Source organism: Silurus aristotelis, assembly GCF_946808225.1.
Source record: "Silurus aristotelis genome assembly, chromosome: 1".
Classification (NCBI taxonomy): domain Eukaryota; kingdom Metazoa; phylum Chordata; class Actinopteri; order Siluriformes; family Siluridae; genus Silurus; species Silurus aristotelis.
This window is the reverse complement of record NC_139574.1, coordinates 22,334,704-22,351,690: the sequence shown is the minus strand read 5'-3', so window position 1 is coordinate 22,351,690 and position 16,987 is coordinate 22,334,704. Positions and strand designations below refer to the sequence as shown.

At 37.1% G+C, this 16,987-nt stretch overlaps 1 protein-coding gene and 1 long non-coding RNA gene across 3 annotated transcripts in view; both read right to left on the bottom strand.

The window, feature by feature from the left end:
- dpyda (dihydropyrimidine dehydrogenase a) overlaps positions 1-465 on the bottom strand; it is a 139,977-nt gene extending 139,512 nt beyond the window's left edge. Inside the window, exon 1 of the mRNA XM_083550841.1 lies at positions 27-465. Coding sequence (XP_083406967.1) covers positions 27-65 — 39 coding nt within the window. The 5' untranslated portion in view covers positions 66-465. The remainder of the gene's footprint in view (positions 1-26) is intronic.
- A 15,982-nt stretch (positions 466-16,447) lies between these two features.
- LOC310732887 overlaps positions 16,448-16,987 on the bottom strand; it is a 5,547-nt gene continuing 5,007 nt past the window's right edge. For both annotated transcript variants that reach the window (XR_014535570.1, XR_014535571.1), the window contains exon 3: positions 16,448-16,987. This exon is cut by the window's right edge and continues 1,871 nt beyond it. This is a non-coding gene — a long non-coding RNA (uncharacterized lncRNA).

Sequence of the window (16,987 nt, the reverse complement as noted above, 5' to 3'; positions counted from 1 at the left end):
TGATCAGAGAGGAGGAGGGTTTCTACCTCGATATCCGGCAGATCCTTGCTGAGCATTCTAGCCATTTTGTTTTTATTTTGCTTCGCGGAATCGAAGCGAGTCGCAAAACATCAAACTAACAATGATTAGAAAAACAACGGATACAAATGAACGCAGCGATGAAGTCCGATGATCTGGGTTGCGTCTCTAAAGCGTGTGAAGTCGCAGCGTCCTCCTCACTTCTCCCAAGCTGTCCTTCTGTGGTTCCGAGAGCCTGGCAAAGAGTCCGAACTAGTCACGAATACACTCTTATAGCATCCAAAATAAGTGACCAAGGATCCGAGAGGTAAGGGGAAGAAAAAAAAGGAGGGGTAAAAGTCTTGCAGTGTAAGATTAGACTAGGGAAAGTTCAGCAGTAAACTTTGGATCGGTGTTACACAGGGCGCTGATGCGTGTGAAACAGTGAAAGCTTCAGACCCTCAGCAATGACTGGCAGAGCGCCCATTTGTGTGAGGGGCATTTCTACAGAGGCAAATAAATCAATCCACACACTGAAATAAGAAAATCAAAACCAGACTAATCACTCCAGGTTAGCTGACCATTTCCTGTTTACCCCTCCAGAATATTCCACTGTCAAATGTTCGATCATATAAATGTGCTATGGGTCTTAAAGTGTCTGGAAATTTATTTCACTGTTTATTTGCTTGTTTGTTTGTCGCAATGTGCATTTACACTGCTGAACAGAACACTAAATGAATCCCAAAACTCATTTCAATCTTCTTTTTTTTTTTTTCCCCTTAAGCATGACAAAACAATGGACATTTTTTCAGGCAGCTTTTTTAGAAAGAAATTGATTCAAAATATACATTTCAATATCCCAAATTAATTCCTAGCAGTGGCAGAATGGAATGTCTCCCTCCAAGAAACTTCAAGAAGAACCAGACTCTTTTACATTCATTCAGAATGACTGACATTGATCTCATTCATACAACTGAGCAGTTATGGGTTTACTCAGGGGCCTTGGAGTGGCAGCTTGGTATGACTAGGATTTGATCACACAACCTTCATTGCCAAAGTCAAACACCTTATTCTCTAAGCGACCACCACCCCAGCTCAATAAGGGAACCCATGCTCATCTGGGTGACTCTGAATGTCCATTTATTATAGTTCCTCATTATTATCAACAGTTCACTGGTAGACGCTTGAGTGCAAAACTGTTCATGACAACTTTAGCCACTAACCCATTGTAGAAAACGGTTTCAATTATTTTGTCCATATCTATGTTTGTGGATTTATAATGTAAATTAATTGGTCAGCTTTTTGGAAAATCATTTGTGAGAACATGTAAAAAATAATAATAAATTCAACAAATCCTGTAAACTTCTCCCTGCTTTAACAAGCCTGGTTCTCTGTTCCTATAGCATTTCCACAATCAGTTCACTGCCGCTTCGGTAAACAAGCAAATGATGTCACCGGAGGTCTCAGGAGATCATTTGTTTTATTGTTGCTGACCACTGATTTGACCATTAAAAGGCTAATATTTACTATTTTATTTGAGCAGCAGTGTTTATTAAAACCGTTAATGAGCAAACCAAGTGGCAAGGAAAATCATCCTGAGATGGCATGAGGAAGAAACCCTTATAATAACTCATCGAACTCTGGATGACCTCAGATAGTGTTTCTATTAATTAGGATAAATCACATATGAATATACGGTGTAAGAGAAGATTACTTTATTTGCCAAAAAAACATTACAATGCAGAGAAATGTTTTTCTCATACACTATATGGGGAAAAAAAGCATTGGGACACCTGACTTTTTCAGCCATATATGGTTCTTCCCCAAACTTTTCACAAATATGGAGGCACACAATTGTATAGGATGTAATAAAAAAATAAATACACAAAGAGACCCAAAGCATGACACTGCCCCTGTGCACAAAGCAAGCTCCATGAAGATATTGTTTACAAGGGCTGAAATTTTAAGTGGCCTGCTATAGAGCTCTGAACTCAACCCAACTGAACACCTTTGAGATGATTTGGAATGCTCACTGCACCTCCGGCCTCCTCACCCTACCCGAGTACCTGACTTTACTAATGCCCTTGTGACTGAATGAGCACAAACCTCTCTTCTAATTCTAGAAACTTTTTCCAAGAAGAATCAGCAAATAGGGCCTATTGTGGAATGGGATTAAAATACACATTCGAATATTAATATTAAAATCTTTGTCCATAGAGTGAATATATCTTTTTTGGAAGCTGGTGTCAGAGTGCAAGGTCAGCAATGGTACAGAATTCCTGGAGCAAGTAGGCCAAAGGTCCCAACAGTGGTAGCTTAGTTGTGTTCGAGTTTGAAACACCAATTGTCTGATCAGTCATGTCTTTATTTCATGTCTTTATTTCATCATATCGGTGCCATTTCTACTTGGTGTGTTTAGGCAAAGTTCATTGTATTTTTGATTTATGCTAGAAGTTGCTTCATAATAATGACATATTCAATACATAGAAGCACACACAGTTCCATGCTTTCCAGCATGATGAAAGAGCAGTTAGTGTTGCAATCTGCTGGGTCGATCCTGAACTTAGGTTACTCTACATGGAGTTCTCTATATGTTCTCCATGTGTCTCTGCTTCCACCCACCTTCAGAAAACATGCAATATGTGAGGCTCTTTGATCAGAGGTGGAAAGTAATTAAGTACAAATACTTAATTTCTGTACTTAAGTAGATGTTTCTGGTATCAGTACTTCAATATTTATTTTTTGGCCAAATGTTTACTTTCACTATTTACATTTTTTACACAAATATCTGTAGTTTCTACTTCTTACATTTTCAAAGCAGGCTCGTTACTTTTGTATTAATCTATTTGGTTACATGATCAATATTTTTTCTTCTCATTGTGCGCCGTTTTCAGCCCATCAACCTATTTGTCATTGTACGAATTTTTTCACCCTGCCACTGGTGTATCATTTCCTGGCTCTCACTTCCCCACAGATGTAGACTAGTTTACGAAGCAAACAACAAGCAAGGCAGCAGAGAACAAGAAGTCTGTGGTTAACGTGGATGAGACAGAGGGAGTCAGTGATGCAAACATGACTGAGAACAGACACATTCCTGATCACCTGATCATCATCACCTTTTCTCTGCTTGTGTTCTATATGGTGGTTGTTCAGCCGGGATACATTCATTAAATAACAACATTTGAAATTATTTAGCATTAATAATAATATATATATATCTTATATATATATCTTATATATATATATATATATATATATATATATATATATATATATATATATATATATATATATATATGTATATATATATATATATATATATATATATATATATATATATATATATATATATATCTTCCTGTGGGCTCACCACCTGCAGGAGGGACCGTAAGGGACGGTGCTGTGAGGATTGGGCAGCAGTCGAAGGCGGGGGCCTGCTTAGACTACTGCCCCCGCGACCCGAATTACGGATAAGCGGGAGAAAATGAATGAATGAATGAATGAATATATATATATATATATATATATATATATATATATATATATATATATATATATATATATATATACGTATATATACATATACATATACATATATATATATACATATATATATACAGTGAGGAAAATAAGTATTTGAACACCCTGCTATTTTGCAAGTTCTCCCACTTAGAAATCATGGAGGGGTCTGAAATTGTCATCGTAGCTGCATGTCCACTGTGAGAGACATAATCTAAAAAAAAAATCCAGAAATCACAATGTATGATTTTGTAACTATTTATTTGTATGATACAGCTGCAAATAAGTATTTAAACACCTGAGAAAGTCAATGTTACTATTTGGTACAGGAACCTTTGTTTGCAATTAAAGAGGTCAAACGTTTCCTGTAGTTTTTCACCAGGTTTGCACACACTGCAGGAGGGATTTTGGCCCACTCCTCCACACAGATCTTCTCTAGATCAGTCAGGTTTCTGGCCTGTCACTGAGAAACACGGAGTTTGAGCTCCCTCCAAAGATTCTGGATTGGGTTTAGGTCTGAAGACTGGCTAGGCCATGCCAGAACCTTGATATGCTTCTTACAGAGCCACTCCTTGGTTATCCTGGCTGTGTGCTTTGGGTCATTGTCATGTTGGAAGACCCAGCCTCGACCCATCTTCAATGCTCTAACTGAGGGAAGGAGGTTGTTCCCCAAAATCTCGCAATACATGGCCCCGGTCATCCTCTCCTTAATACAGTGCAGTCGCCCTGTCCCATGTGCAGAAAAACACCCCCAAAGCATGATGCTACCACCCCCATGCTTCACAGTAGGGATGGTGTTCTTGGGATGGTACTCATCATTCTTCTTCCTCCAAACACGTTTAGTGGAATTATGACCCAAAAGTTCTATTTTGGTCTCATCTAACCACATGACTTTCTCCCATGACTCCTCTGGATCATCCAAATGGTCATTGGCAAACTTAAGACATGCCTGGACATGTGCTGGTTTAAGCAGGGGAACCTTCCGTGCCATGCATGATTTCAAACCATGACGTCTTAGTGTATTACCAACAGTAACCTTGGAAACGGTGGTCCCAGCTCTTTTCAGGTCATTGACCAGCTCCTCCCGTGTAGTTCTGGACTGATTTCTCACCTTCCTTAGGATCATTGAGACCCCACGAGGTGAGATCTTGCATGGAGCCCCAGTCCGAGGGAGATTGACAGTCATGTTTAGCTTCTTCCATTTTCTAATGATTGCTCCAACAGTGGACCTTTTTTCACCAAGCTGCTTGGCAATTTCCCCGTAGCCCTTTCCAGCCTTGTGGAGGTGTACAATTTTGTCTCTAGTGTCTTTGGACAGCTCTTTGGTCTTGGCCATGTTAGTAGTTGGATTCTTACTGATTGTATGGGGTGGACAGGTGTCTTTATGCAGCTAATGACCTCAAACAGGTGCATCTAATTTAGGATAATAAATGTAGTGGAGGTGGACATTTTAAAGGCAGACTAACAGGTCTTTGAGGGTCAGAATTCTAGCTGATAGACAGGTGTTCAAATACTTATTTGCAGCTGTATCATACAAATAAATAGTTTAAAAATCATATATTGTGATTTCTGGATTTTTTTTTTTAGATTATGTCTCTCACAGTGGACATGCACCTACGAAGACAATTTCAGACCCCTCCATGATTTCTAAGTGGGAGAACTTGCAAAATAGCAGGGTGTTCAAATACTTATTTTCCTCACTGTATATATATATATATAGAGAGAGAGAGAGAGAGAGAGAGAGAGAGATAGAGAGAGAGAGAAAGAGAAATGGCTACTTTTTACTTAAGTACATGTCAGAGCCCAAACTTCTTTACTTCAAATTGAGGAAAAACATAAGTACTTCTACTTGAGTGAACAATGTGTGTACTTTTGCCATCTCTGCCATTGATGCACTGGGATCCCCTTGATGGTGTAGTCGCTCAGCATGCTCAGTCTTTCCAGGATCTCTGTTCACGATAAACTGGTTACTGAAGATATAATATGTAAGGTTGAGCAAAACCCAGATTCATTTCAAGATGCACAAAGTGTCGATAACCATCTATAGCAGGGGTCTCCAATCTTTTCCAGAAAGGGCCAGTGTGGGTGCAGGTTTTTATTCCAACCAAGCAAGTCCACACCAAATTCTACCTGTTCAAATCTAATTATCTTCATTTTCAATGACTATCAGGTGTGACCATTGATTGGTTGGAATGAAAACCTGCACCCACACTGGCCCTTCCTGGAAAAGATTGAAGACCCCTGATCTATAGTATTAAACTCAGCATACACAGATAAAAAAAAAAAAAAAACAGTTCACATTTACATTTCATAAAAGTTTGCAAAATAATGAATACACAGTGGATCAGAATCAGATAAATTCCTTAAAAGTTAGAGCTTACACATGGCATATTACACATAAGTCACCTTGCAGTGAGCGCTGGTTTAGGATTTCACAATTAGGCTTCATCCACACTAAGATAACAGACTGACTGTTTCATCAGTCTAAACCCAGGTTGCTTTTAATTTCCCATGCTCTGGATAATGTTTCTTAAATCTTGTAAGTTGCTAGTGAGTGACTCACCATTTCAGATAACATTGTCATTTATGTTTTGGAAGGTTAAAGTCCCTGTCAAATTACTTTCATAATTTGAAAATAAGTTGATAAGTTGTCAACTTACTGTCAGCTACACAGATATGTACACTTTTTTTTTTTTGATGATTCAGCATAAATGTAGCCCTTGAGCTACAGTATGTAAATGAGTATGCAGCCTTGAGCTGTGGACTGCATGTCTTTATGAGCCATGATGCATACTGTCTGATATCACTCGGGTTTAATTTGCTTTTTAAGCAAATTTACAAAATATATGCAAATCAAAATGTTTCCAATCCACTATCCAAAGAATGCAATGTCCTTAGTTAATATTGTCTTCTGTAATCTCTTATGTTTATGGAAATCTAATAAATATGTAGGATGAAAACATGACTATTAGTGTAATCAACACAACTGTAGAACTTTTTGGTTAATATTGAACATGCACCGACTGTCTACTTTCAGCTTTAATAAAATATATTAATGTGTGTGAATTAACAGAGATGACATTGTCATTTACACTTTAGAGACTCTGAGTTTTTAATGAATATTGGCAAATAAAAATGTAAAAAAATATATATATATATTTAATATATTTATAAAAATAAATAAAAGTTTATATAAAACTAGTTAAATAGCTGTGCATTTAGTTTGAAAACTCCTAGTTTCCATGAACAAATAACATTTAATTAATTTAAAAATATTAAATTGTAACCAAATACTTGTATTATCTGGAATTAGATTTGTGATTCAATATCTTCTGCAGCTCTTAGTTTCGGTTTCAACACTTATTTTATTATATAATTTATTATCTGACTACAGTGTTTCTATCCAGTGTAACAGTTACCATTTATATAAACTGATTAAATTAGCGTGTGAGAGAGAGTGTATCTTATTAATTTCACTGATATACAGTGGAAAGCAACTGTATGTTTTCAGCAATCGGGTCATGTTTTTTTGTTTTTTTGCTAGTAAATAAATAGGAACATAAACATTATGAAAATTATTAACCGATTTGTTATTCTTTATTGCATCAGATTACAACTAATGCAAAATTCAACATTGTGTGTAAAATCATGATGTTGCATATTAAAATAATGACCCTAGAATACGATCTGACCAGAGCCTGCTACTTATGATCCTCTTCACTTTTTCTGAACAATCTATTGCTTTAATGTGATAATTCCCTCTTTAAGATTGCATGTCACTGAAGTCAGTGAAGTCCTTTGCATATTTTTAAATAATTTCTCATTATTACTTGGAAATGGGAACATTTTTAATCAGGTCATACAAATTTCATTACACTGCACATTTCATGACTTCATCAAACTAATTGAGTCGAATGGCCTACGTGATAAAACCTGTCGCTGGATTGTGACACATGCAGGAAGGACCCAGCTATCCTCTGAGTGCTATATTTTCACCCTGTTGACAAATAAAAAAGGAGACTGTGCCATTGCATTTAAACTCCTGGGGGTAGATAAAAATAAATAAAAAAAAATAGGCAATTCTGTTCTTATACTGACTTTTAACAGTATATTAGCTTTCAAAAGATCATTTCAGGACTGACAAAATTTTTTTTGTAATTTTAGGACTATTTAAATACTGTTAATTGGTTTCTATCATTATTTTACTTCAGAGAACAGGCAAAAATAATCTTTAAACTCTGTTTGCTCTTTTTTGTTCATGTTCTAATTTTTTTTTTGTAATGAGATTAAAAGAATGTTTGGAATTGGACAGAGAGATGGCAAGCAAAGAGTTAATTATCATATAAACAATGTATAGGCTTCATTATTATATAAATCCAGTGTGTTTAAAATTGGTACAGTATTTATTATGCATTGAGCACAGGAGTCACCGCCAAGTATTCATGTTTGATTTGGCAGAGTTGCACACTGCTGTGAACAATGGTGTCAAGGCATCATTGTGTCTCTGAACCACAAAATAATGAGCATTACCACCATGGCCTCTGCTTCATCCAACATCTAACTCTGACTTCTTTACAGAGACCAATGGCTGAGGATGAACTGACTGTATATATATATATATATATATGGTCGCAATTTCCTAACTGAACTGACAAATTGGAAACTAACTAAATCTAAATTAAGAAATGGTCTTGAGTGGCTGTGTCACCTTTTATGTGTGATGATTCCTCCCTATAGTGTCCATTTTAAACCTAATAAGCCTGAACATTTTTCCTATCAATAATGGATGACATTTACGGGTAGACTACGGGCAGAAAATCGCCCTGGGATGTGGCTGCTTCCCTTCACTTTATTTGGCTGTGTGACAGGATCCATAACCCACCCTGAGTCCCATCAAATGATAGCGGATGAAGTGTCATCTTCCCTCTCGATGCTTTTGAGAAGTTTCACCTCTGCAGGGAACTGTCATCAACCTCCCCTCCTTCGTTCTCTCTCTCTCTCTCCCACTCTCTCTCTCTCTCTCTCTCTCTCTCTCTCTCTCTCTCTCTCTCTCTCTCTCTCTCTCTCTCTCTGTTACTACCTCCCACCATCAGGTTACTGATACAATCACAGGCTGGTTCAGCTGGCATATCCTCAGCAGGTGAGCTGGTTTCCTTTGTATCCCTGTACATTTAAGACCTCTATGTTCTGCTCACCTGGGCAGCATCTTCGTGTGTGTGTGTGTGTGTGTGTGTGTGTGTGTGTGTGTGTGTGTGTGTGTGTGTTTGTGTAATGATGTTCCATGTATTTGTTCCTTTTTCCCCCTCTTAAAAACGGTACAGTTTTGTTCCATAAACTGTTTGACTTTTATAATAATGTTTAAATATGTTTAATATGATATATATATATATATATATTATATATATATATATATATATATATATATATATATATATATATATATATATATATATATATATATATATATATATATATATATATACACAAAATCTGTGTATATAACAATATAAGAATTTACCTATAGGAAGTATTATAGTCTTTTCTAAACTAGGCATTCTGTCTTAATCTTAATTCTGTCTTAAAGCTATGGAGACCTTAAAGTGCATTGATTATGATGATGATATTTCACTTAGAATATCATATTTCACATAGAACTCTATTGAAACCATTCCTATGTTCTTGACAGAAATTCCTAATGATGTCCTTCACATTCACATCAGGGTGGTGTACCTACAACATTTAGATAAAAAGTTTACAATGTATTAACACTTTATATTTGTCAATCAATTATTATTTCACCCTCCCTTATCAATTCCACTTTCTGGGATAATTGAGCTGTAATCTAATTGGTCCAGTGACCCTTTACATAATTAAATGTTATCAAAGCGATCTGTCGGCGAGTAGCAGCGAACAGATGTTGTGTTTCAGTGGAGTAATCAGTCATCGATTGCTGGCCTTCAGTCCATCACAATTACCTTGATTTGCGCAGTTCAGAGTGTGTCCCATCGTCCTGAGTGAGTCTGTGGCCCCCACCGATCAATACTCACCTCCAGCAGCCCTCTGCTCTCTTCTGACTCATCTGTGTATTACCTTAGATGCTCTGGGAGAACACTTGCTCAGGTACACAGGCTGCTCTGTGACCCACAGGCCACAAAATGCATCTTCAGGTTCGTCCTGTTCATGAGGAAGATGCATGGGCGATACCAGAGGTGTATTTCTATTACTGTTGTTCTGTAGACGCCTTTCTTTCTTCATGAGTGTCTCTCAAATCCCTAGACTGTCATAAATGCTTTATCCTTCAAGTTCAATGGCTTTCCATTTTGCGCTCTGGACAATAGATGCGTGCTGCTAAAGAAATCAATAAGAGACAATGAAGAATTCATGCTCGCTGATATGATGTAATCTCTCATTGTTACCTGGATAATATCGAAAGGCTACGTGACTTCATCGCCCAGTGCTTCTTTGTGCCGTCTTTCTGTCTGTCAGTTTCTGTCTGTCAGGCGAGGCAGCATGGCTGTGTGCTGAGACAGAATACGGTTCATCTGCTCTTTCTCATTGGTTTCGTCAGCGGAGCCTTGCAAGTAAAATAATTAGATCAAACAATAGGATTAGAGCTTATTGCAATATAAAGGGCTCCTGCAGCTGTGGCTGAGTTGCACCGCTGAAGAGTTGATCTCTCCGGATGACAGAATAGCACTTCATCGGTGATTTTGGTCAGACCTTAGTAGGACGCACAAGGAACAAAAGGTGCAGGCGGGCTCAAATCTTTGTGATGAAAATATGGCGGTATTCTCTGAAATAACAGAGCATTCCAGATAAATGAAATAATTGTTTTTTTAACTGTTTATAATATTGAATTTCTTCAAACATAACAAGTAGACTAATAAGGATTTAGTAAGCAATATTTTAATGATAATATTTAATTTTTTTTCTTCTTCTCACAAATACAAGGAGCGTCTTCGTGGCCTTGTGGCTGCAATACACACCAATAAGGTCAGACAGGATTTAACTGTAGGCTTAAATGTTTTATTTATAGACTCAAATATCATTACAGCAGTCCATCAGGGAGCCCACAGGCTGTTGGCAATAAAAATGGCATCTAATTAACAAAGAGCACAGTAATGGAAGCCTGTATTCAACACTCACAGCACATTTATATTTCACAAATTCACTCCAGGCTATTTACTTTTTCTTGCACTTTTACAGAATTCATGAATTTCTCATGTTCTCCATTATTATTATCGAACAACAACAAAAAATTGGCTTTTCTAACTTTAGGGACAATCAGCTACTTGGTGGTTCTGTATAAATACATCACATACAAGATTTAAGATTGTAACATGCACATTAACACTGTCAAGTTCTCAATTTATTTTTAAATACTGATGTCTAATGAGTTGTAAATAATATTTCTTTTGTAATAAGTATACTTTATGATTACTGAACAACTACATTACTTCAATGAAATATGGTCACACAGGTTCACACACACAGTCTCACTCATACACAAACACATCTATAAACAGGACACACACTGTGCAATTCCAGTACACAGCAGCTTAAAAACTCCAGTGTTTGGAGTTGCAGGACATTCCTGCCAAGCAACCAGCGCTGGTGCCGAACAACAGATTAGCAGAGAGTGGAGAATCCTGGCTGCTACCATGATGAAACTTCATGGAAATAACCTGCAACATTTGCACTTTGGGTGGAGAAAATGCTTGCCCTTCCCTTCATCTAGCCACCTGCTTCAGCTTTCTTTCTGCAATTGTTGGATAAAAAAACAGAAGAGTGTTTTTCTCTCAATCCTCACTCACACCGTGTCCTCATGTGAACCTTCACATTCTGTGTATTAGAAATTTATCAGCAATTGCCAATATTTCTGGGAACAGCCTCCCTCAGTCCATTCTTAGCTTCCTCGAATTTCCACTTTATTCTTACTATACCACAGAGACCAAATAAGCATTAATTATAAATTAGAAAACTTGGGCTATTGCCAATAAGATGGACAGCTCTTGCAAAATACTCCAAAGTGAAGTGTTATTCTTAACGGCAGGTCAGTGTGAAACTCATGTGTCAGCTGCCATAACTGCTAATTAATTCCGCTCGCGAACGAAGCCGTTGACAGTCTCCATCTGCCAGTGTTTAACCTGGCAAAGAGCGATGGGTCGTTTTGTCACGCTCTCATTATGACAAAGTGCTCACCTGTAATCACGACTTTAAACAGAACAAGGGAAGATTGAGTAACTTTTATACCTCTGTGTTTAGTTTCATTTTTGTTCTTCTGGAATTTGATAAAAAGCAGCAAACGGCTTGATTCGTGCACAAAAGTAGTGCTGACAGTGATGTATTGAGGAATGCGTTGCACGAGCAAATCAGTAATATCGAGTCATTCAACAGTTCAATCAACTGAAATTCAGCTTCTTTTTGTACCAGTGATTTATTTTGTTCTTTAGTTTACCTAGAGCATATTCCATGAATGAAAGCTGAACAGAAACACCCTCACAACCAGTAAGTGATAATTTTTATGAGGCTGATGATGATGATGATGATGATGATATGATGGTGATGATGACGTCAGCAATAAAAATCAATATTAGCCACTGTAACATCTTGGCTTAAAAGAACATCATGCTCATGTATCATCCATAATGCAATACTAAATAAGCTTGTTCCAAATGGCTGCCTGCTGTCTATGGTCTGGATCAAGGCTGACTGAGCTGAGTCACAGTGTACTGGATTCAAATAGATAGAGAGAGAGAAAGAAAAAGATTGAGAGAGAGAGAAAGAAAGATAGAGAGAGAGAGAGAGAGAGAGAGAGAGAGAGAGAGAGAGAGAGAGAGAATAGTCACAGTGTCATTCTCCACTTAGGAAGTTGACTGGGGGACTCCACTTCCTCTTTATGCTACACTACTACATATGCAGGAATAGCTGAGTGAGATGAGTGGCTACACTTCTGACTCACTGAGTCATATCAAATACACACAGCAATAAATGCATATGTACGATAGATGTGCTGATAGAGGTTTAAACTATAGCTAAGAATTCAAAACCCAAAATCCCCCTAGAAGTTCATATAACATTTTGTATACACATTAAATATATCCAGAAATCCTACTGGATTTTTTTTGTGGTCCATTGGTTTAGTTGTTGGCCCCTAGAACTGTCACAATATCGTCCTCACTAGAAACGGTCCTGCTTAAAACTTACCCGTAACTATATTCACAGAACTTTCCTAATAGAGAAAAAGGAAGGATCACATTAAGAGTTATATTGCTGAGGCAAGTGAAGATCCTACTAGCTGTCTGCACACCAGCATGTCTCTAATGTAATATTAGAATTTGAATATACGATCGCTTTTCTCTCTCGCTGCCTCTTTCTTTCACCCTCAAAGAAAACCCTTGTGGCGCTACAATGGGAAGCATATTCTTCTGTTGCTCTTTGCACACGGTAAAGCTATTCACACATCAGCAAGCCTCTCCTCAGTGTCTTGAGACCCAGTAGATAACAGGAGTCTGGGGCAAGCGTGTGGATGGCCCTGTTTTGCATTTGAATGGCACACCAGAAAACAGTGCTGGATATGTCACTGTAGCCAACAAAGTGGAACAATCAGGAGACCGTACACAACATCCTCACTCTAATGTGATAAACAAATCCATTCTTAACTATTCCTGGTGAAAGTGCTTTCGAGAGATTAAGATGAATTAGAAACTCTGCTTAAAAGCAATCAAATATAATTAAAGGTATTTGTCGGCTTTTAATAATTTCTCATTTAACAGCAAAATGTCCCATTTGTTGTTGTGCGGTTAAATTGGAAAACTGGAAAAAAAAGACAAATGACAAAGATTAAGAATAAAAAGCACATACATATTTTTTCCTTCCATAATGACTAATTCAAGCGATTATAGAAATGTGGGTAGGATATTTTATCTCGCTCTATATCATGAAACATATTTCGCATGAGAGCAACAACGTTTTTCCAGCTAATGAACATTTCTGCATTAAAATGCGATCAAAGACATACATCCTATTTCATCACAATGAGCTTCATTTAGGGATGAAGTGAATTGGCAATAAAAGTGACCTGACTGTGCAATAAGATCTCTCTAAGCCCACAGGCAAAACTGGAACGATCTTGTGCTGGTACTGATTATTCCCGATGAGTAACACGGAGAAGGAAAGAGAAAGAGAGAGAGAAAGAGAGAGAGAGAGAGAGAGAGAGAGAGAGTTTGTGTAGCTTCCTGCGCTGCAAATGTACATTATTTCTTGTCCCGATTTTGACAAAGATGCTCTGCAATAAGATTGAGCAACCTGCAGTTATGAGAGAGATATACTTAAGAGCCTCAGTCTGAAGTGTGAGGGAGGGGACCCAGGGGGCATCGAGCATTTAGGCGATCTGATTAATCATCCTGATTAATCTCTCGCACTCTCTCTCTCTCTCTCTCTCTCTCTCTCTCTAGGAGGTATTAGCTCAGGAGGCCAGGCCCTCATTAGGAGCATGCATCCTGAGAGAGACCACGGTGTACGGAGCAGTGTGAGCAAAGCAGATGAATGAAGAGCCTCATTCATGAATTATCACCTTCTCCACCTTAAACCAGTCTTCAATCCCTCACACGTGAACTCACAGGTTAAAGCGTGCGCTCACACCTACCATTTGCACCAGTGGTGTAGTAATTATGAAAACAAATGCAGGCATCTCGTGTAATAACTTGTGCTTGTGCTTTTATTGTATTTCTTTATTAATATTTAACTGTAAATTTTTAGTTCATCATTAAGCATCCTTCAACTCATTCCTGTCACTCCTCTTGAGACTGCTGGGGATTTTCCAAGCCGAAATGTTTTTTTTACTCAAAACTCCTCCTGGACAAATATTAGTCACAAGAGTTTGTGAAGTGGGGTGAGATAAAGGAGTGAAGAGGGAGGGAGAGAGAGAGAGAGAGAGAGAGAGAGAGAGAGAGAGAGAGAGAGAGAGCAATCACACCAGAATGGGATGAGTGGAGTCCATGGAGATTTTGGAAGCAGTGGATCTGACTCCTCCATTCAATCTGTGCAATCTCCAATCCTAGGTAAATAAATTGCTTTTTAAATAAATTGCTTTGCTACTATCTCTGAAGCACTGATGTGGATACATTTCATACACTGCTATTTAAATGAACCTTAGCTCCAGCAGGCAGAACGCTCTTATTAAAAAATACCTCTGGGTTGGACCGGCCAAGCTAACCTGAAATAAATCAATAAAGTACACAAGGTCCTCTTATACAGACCTGGCCAAGACATTCAAACACACAAGCTAAAAATAAGTAGCATGCACATAATTAATGTAATGGACTTAATGTGTGGTATCAGCTCTTAGAATCGGTATAATGATGATGTGCGCCCGTTCTAAGAGTCAATAAGCCTGAGGATATGAACTTAATGTCTGCCTGTGCCTTTGTGTTCTGCTGAGGGGAGGCAGCCGTCGGAAATGCAGCTCGCTAATGCAGCACATTTCCAATTGATTAATGCTGCAGATCTTATTTGCAGAAACCACATTATGTTCCTGAAGGAAGTTGAGGGAAGATAGGGAATCATTAGAGCTATACACATGGACATATACTAGAACTCCCATAATTTAATGTACTTAAAGGTGTTTAGGTTCTCTCCTTGAAAGTGCAGAAAAAAAGAAATAAATAAACGTAATGATAGAGTCCTCAAATGGATTCCTATTAGAACACACTGTGGCTGGATGATTCATACTGTATGTAGGTGAAAAATAAAAATAACAAAATGAGGACATATCAATGGGTAGGAGGTGATATGGAGCATTCAGCATTCGGCTCAATATGACGAATGCGAGTCCACGAAGGCCCTACGGTCTAATAATCTTTTTTTTTCTGATTGATCCACTGTGTATGTTTTGAAGGCCCATTAGGGTAATCACATATTAAAAATATAAGGACACATAGAATAATTTACACTAGGTTCAGTAAAAACAAATTGTGTTACGACCTAATGGCCTTATTCTTAAACGTTTCAAAATTCCACAACCTTCCATAAATCGTTTAGAAATGTTTAGAATATCCATCTGACCTCCCACCCCCAAATAAAATATAGCCAGAGTTTAATGTCTGCAATAGACCTACATTTGGACATATTTATTTGCATTTACATAATTAAATTAGGCCACATAATTACACAGGATCATTTTACATTTTTCATTATATTAATTTCAAATCAGAAATCATTAGCGGGCTAGTTTAACGATCAATCCATGCTGATTATGGCAAATGAGTTTTACACGTATACATGCTGACCAGCTCTAGCTTATGTTTAAACGATGAGCACAGATAGAGTTTGACAGAGAAATATATTCATGTAAATGTGCTTCTCCTGGCATGTGTTAGGCCGGAGCAGGCAGGCACAAGTAGGTGTTGGCTAGTGAGCTACGCTCTGGAGTGTAAATGGATTAGTGCAGATGAAGCAGACAGAAGAGCTTAGGCCATAGTTAGAATAAACAGGATAAACAGTAATAATCTGCCCAACTGTGATAAGAACCTGGAAATTGTAATGGATGTATAATTGTACATTTTATCAAAAAAATATTTTTGCAGCTTTTAATTAGAGTAATGACAAGGGCTCATTTGCATTTGATAGTAATGTAGCCATCAAAGTGTTATTTAGGAAAAAAAAGATTCTGGGTAATTTATAGATAAATAATAGATTTGTAACTAAAAATCTAAAAACCTTTTATTATTATTATTATTATTATTATTATTATTATTATTATTATTATTATTATTATAATAATAATAATAATAATAATAATAATAATAATTATTATTATTAGTATTATTCATATTATTATTTAGTTTTAGAATTATTATTCCTACCACTACACTAGGTCTCTGAGCATTTAACATTCTTACACCTGAGACAAAATATTCAAATGCATACATTTCTCTTAAATACAGCTTTATTGATGAAAGCAGGAAAATATATAAAACATAAATTCGAAGCAAAAACTTCACGAACGTACATTCTGTTTGAGGATTCTTGCGGTATATAAACACAGTGTTTGAAAAAGTGCAGTCAGACTGAGGTCATTTGAATAATGGCAGCAAAAGAGGCCAAGTGATATCATTACACTTCTTAATGAGGTTATTTATCAACAATATTCAATCAAATCTCATTTCTTAACAAGCAAAATGTTCCTATTAAAACAATTAAATTGTAATGTAAATTACACCATAGATAATTTTTGTTTGTTTCCAGTAGAGAAAATTTCTGATAAATGTAAGTGAATATGCTATAATCACAATTATATAGAAAACAATCACTAGGACTGATAATCAATAAAAGAAGGAAATTACAGAGGTTTAGGGGGAGGGGACTCCTGATCAGGGCTTTTTGTTGTCTGTTGTTGTAGCCTGCGTGCTGTTATATTCTTTTAATTTGAGTAATTTAAAATATTACGATTTATTTTTTCAAAATTAAT